We start from the raw sequence: 4,858 nt of genomic DNA on the forward strand, positions 1-4,858 counted from the left end.
ACAACCACCAGTCATGGCTTAAATTAACAAGGACATTTGAAAGAATAGAAATAGAATAAAACATTATTACATTAAAACTGGGGCAGTAAAAACACACTTTTTGTGGTGACTTGTATTGCTTACTTGTTGACACTAGGGGGAGAGGGAACCACAGGAACCAGCTGGGTGCAGGCTTAAAGGAGATATCAGTGAAATGTTTTTGTTAATATAAGTCCTAATTAGTCATATTTTCCGTCAGCAATCATTTACATAGAGTGTTTCGACCGGAACACGAGTCTCTCCGTCACTCTGCTCTGCTGTAACCCGAGGAGAAAAAATTTCTTCTGGGATACAAGTGTTATCCAATCAGGAGGCAGAACGGCCGTGCTCCCTGCCTGTGCACGCGCATACACCAAAACCAACATGGCGGAGGAAGGGAAACTACCGATTCCAGCGCTGCCACAGACGGCATACACAAAAAAGAAAGCAAAACGCAAAAAAACGGATGCAGATAAACAAGAAGAAAAGAAAAGAAGGGATACTAAGCTGAAGACCCGCATTTATATTGGTGACGCTTTCGATCGATGGAGAAATCTGAGGACAATCCTGGGTGTAAAAAATGATGCGGATTTAGCTTTTCTCCTACTGGACAGGTAAGCAACATTTTACTCAGTGGCATAATTACGTGTTTTTACATCAAGCTAGCTCCCCAGCCGTTGTACAGTAGCCACTAGTATGTTGAAATATGCTCTTTTAGCGATAATTGCGTATCTGTCATAATGTAGCTTTGAGAAAGACAACACAACATCGACGCCTCTCAAGCCCCGCGGAAAGCGTCCCCCACCCCCATCGTCGCTGTCCAGCGTCACCATTAGTTCTCCTGACAGGTAACAGGCTGTAGTTTCATGTGAGTATGTGGCTGCTATGGTCATTTCAGATCGGTCAGAATATCATATTGATTTCTTTGTTTTCGCCAGGGAAGATGACGGTGACTTGGCTCAGCAGCTAGAGGAAGATATCCCCATGGAGGAAGCTATTCGTCAATTGGAGGCGAGGTCTGTGTGTATTGTTGTTACCTGTTGATTTTGCAAGATAACTTGTCTGAAGGCAGTGCTCAGACATCCAGAGTTGTTGTTTAGAATACTATGTGTGATTGCTGCTTAGACAGATAGTTGCTAGCAGTAAATTTTGTTGAAGCAACTGCACTTGTTTATTTGTCTGTGAATACGTTTAGGCTAATTGTCCAAGAGGCTTCATCAGTTCATGCTGGCATCTGACCAGGCTAGGACAGATGCTTTTGCCTGAACTCCTTTGAGATGTTGTACATTTTGTTCTTCAATTACTAAATATTGAAAACTGGAAATAAGGAAGTAGGAAAAAAATGGAAGCACAGTATAATACATAAATGCAAATTTACATGTCTTCATTTTTTTTCCTCTGTAGTATGCATAACACATGCAGCCTCTTTTTTCTTTATTTTTTCCAGTATGTGCTCAGTTGATTTGAATGAGGTCTTCGATGTAGAGGAGTTCAACAGCATCCATAATGCAACGTAAGTTACTGTTTGTGTGTGTGTATGACACATAAAAACTACAGTTATTGGCTGAAGTATAACACACCTCTTATTTTTTTTAGCCTTGACTGGGAAGACGACACTTGGCTTCCAGAGATCCAAGATTGGCCACTGTCATCTTCTGAGGAAGATTGTACACGGGAATTTGACAGTGAGGACGACGATGAAAGTGATGATGATTTTGTGCCCCGCATTTATGTCAAGTAAGTTATTGTGAATACATATACGGGATGCAGTCAGTAAAATGAGTATGGTTGTGCTTATGCTTGATTGTTTGCTTTTGTCATCATCCCAACAGGTCTGGTGGTGCCCTTAGGTCAAAAATGAATATTGATCATGTTCCAGAAGTCAGTGTTGACGAAACTGTCCATGATGTGGGAGAGGATGGCCCAGATAGCATAGCAGCTCCAGATCCAGCCACTGATGTCCCAGTCAAGGATGACATTATCGATGATCCAGCCTACATTGCTTACAACATGTCTCTGCAACAATTAGTGGCCCATCTTCAGCTACCAGATGAAGTGTGCACAGTGTTCAATCGCAACACCATGGCAAAATGTGGAGCACCCAAACCTTTTGATGTTCGTATTACATCAAGGGGCACGGCAGCCATAATTGAATGGGTGAGTCTTTATTGCCTAGTTCACCTTTTTTTGTTTTGTATTGCTGTGATTATCAATAATAATGTTTTCAAACTGTTGATATGTTTTAATTGTGATTATGTAATACTTGTGAATTTCAGGTTTGTGTTCATGGTCACACCGTGTGGAAATGGACTTCCCAGCCCTATATCAATTTTGGAATGCTGGTTGGAGACTTTCTTTTGTCTTGTAATGTACTCCTTTCAGGAAACAATTACACAAAGATTGCTCTCCTATTCAAATTCATGAATATGGGCATGGTGAACAGGACTACCTTCCACAAAATTCAAGGCCTGTACTGCATTGACACAATTAAAGATGTGTACAAACAAAAGAGGAGTGAGATAATCACTCGACTCCAAAAGAAAGCCAGTGTCGTAGCCCTTGGTAAGTGTCTCTCTCACAATGCACAGTCAAAATAGATGTGTACAAGGTATCATTACAATCCGGGGCAATCAGTAATTCTTAGGCTAACATGTAGTTTTTTTCTTTTATTCATTTCTTTTTTACAGGTGATGGTCGAATGGACAGTCCTGGTTTCAGCGCACAGTATTGTACGTACACAACCATGGATAACGATAGTAAAGAGATTATCTGCGTGTTCAACATGGACAAAAGAGAGACTGCAAGGAATTCAGTTATCATGGAAAGAGAGGCATTCATCCGCACATTTGACACCCTGTGTCAAGAAGTGAAGCTGTCAGAGTTCTGCACGGACGCCCATGTCCAAATTGCAGCTCTTTTTAGTAAGACTCTTTGTACTTGCATTTCCAATTCTACTGCTGCTCTACCTACTTGAGAGCTTTAGATATTAGACACAAATCAAGCATGCATTGAATGATTTGCAGTTGCAACTATTATGGATTACAAATGTTACAAACACAAACGTTTTTTCTTGTATTTCATTTTTCAGATAAGGGGAAATACAAAGACAGTGGAGTTCATCATTCATTTGACATGTGGCATGGATCCAAAAACCTGTCCAAAAAGTTACATGCCGTAAGTGATATTTTTCCAATGTAGTGTACATGTGGACATTAGTCTCACTATATGCACTTATGTTCACTCAAAAAAATGCTTTTCATTCATACATTATCTTTGATGAATTCAAACAATCTGCCAATGAAATTTGAAATTTGTTAAACTAATCAAACATGCAACATGAAGAACTCCCTCACGTGAAAAATGTATGCTTCAGTACTGGAGTTTTTGCATGGGAAAGGCAGTAATGGTCGTTATACGTTTTAGACTCTGCAGAAGTTTAGTCTGTTACTCAGACTCCCTATACAAACACTATGTCTTCAATTCTAATTGCAGGTAGGTCAGCTCAAGGACTGCACTATCATCCATGAGTGGAACAGGGACATTTGCAACCACTTTTGGTATTGTTGCAAGACGGCCGATGACTACGACACTTTCTTTGTAAGCATTATACAAACCCCTGTACAATTCAATAATACCTTTGAAATATTTTACGTAACGATTACTTCAACCTAACCTTTCAATGTAAAGGACTTTGACCAGGCTAATCCATGTGGTTGCTGTTGAAGTTGTGAATTATGTGGCTGATGAAGTTGTTTACCATGTATAAATGCCATGCCTTTCAGGTGCAGTTTTGTGACATTGCATATAATTAGTGCTCTACTGACTTTTATTTTATTTATCTGTAGGATATGTGGACTGGGGTTTTACACCACGTGACTGGAGAGCACTCCTGGGTTTTGGGTGCCTGTACACATGGCCCCTTGACAGACAGCAGAGACAAGCCGTTGATTGAGAAGGGATCCACAGCACACCAGAAGCTGGCAGAAGTTATCATGAATGAACGCTGGCTCAAGACTGTAACTAAGTACTTGACTTTCAGGTAAGGTCATCTGTTTATTTTTTATTTGTCTAACATCTTTTCAGCAGCAAATTGTCGGAATATGATCTTACTAACGCCCATAATGTTATATTTTTGGTCTTGCATCTGAAGAATTTGTCAGGTGTGTATGTGTACACTTATTCCCCCTCTCAAACATACTTTTCTTCCTGCATTTCATATGTCATAGGTCAACTGCAGAACTTGAGTCGTACCACAACCACATACTGATGTATGCTGGGAAGCGTTTCGGATTCTCCCCCCCGTTTATGAAGCCCGGGTCCTTTTAGCTGCCCTCGACTACAATCACCACCTTGGCCGATCACCAAAGAAAACATCCTCAGGAGAATATCAGTAAGTTCTACATGAAGACATCAGATGCTTCAGAAATTTAGTGAATAGTGTTGTGACAAGACTTTGTGATATTCAGACATAACCCTATTTCTTATGGTGATAAGCTGTGTCATGGTATCATTATACAAAAGAAGCAGAGCATAACGGTGGCTGACGTTGAAATTTTTAAAGAAAAACTTTCATGAGTCTTGCTTGTCAACACTAATGACTTCATTTTGAATGTGTATGACATGAAACTTCCTCACTCTGATTACAAACAATAATGAATAAATGCAGACATGTCTATCATAGCTGTAATACTCATCTGAAATTACTTACGCTTGAGCTCAATTTTAACACTTTTACATTCAACAAGGTACCGGAAGCTGTATCACAAAAAGTCAAGGAAGTGGACACTCCAAGTACTGAAGGAAAAGAAGGAGTACAGCTACATTCCCAACATGCAAAGAG

At 40.1% G+C, this 4,858-nt stretch overlaps 1 protein-coding gene across 1 annotated transcript; it reads left to right on the forward strand.

Annotated features, from left to right (window-relative positions):
• Positions 1-746: 746 nt before the first annotated feature.
• On the forward strand, positions 747-4,061 carry LOC146960751 (uncharacterized). The gene is made up of 10 exons (XM_085772090.1): positions 747-866; positions 957-1,034; positions 1,466-1,531; positions 1,615-1,755; positions 1,851-2,175; positions 2,295-2,580; positions 2,706-2,939; positions 3,107-3,192; positions 3,511-3,615; positions 3,864-4,061. Exons 2-10 carry the CDS (start codon positions 1,003-1,005, stop codon positions 4,059-4,061), a joined length of 1,473 nt encoding a protein of 490 aa, XP_085628216.1. The 5' UTR covers positions 747-866; positions 957-1,002.
• Positions 4,062-4,858: the final 797 nt, after the last annotated feature.

This window comes from Trachurus japonicus, unplaced genomic scaffold (assembly GCF_045865225.1).
Source record: "Trachurus japonicus isolate A0001 unplaced genomic scaffold, Traja_1.0 AP030036.1".
Classification (NCBI taxonomy): Eukaryota; Metazoa; Chordata; class Actinopteri; order Carangiformes; family Carangidae; genus Trachurus; species Trachurus japonicus.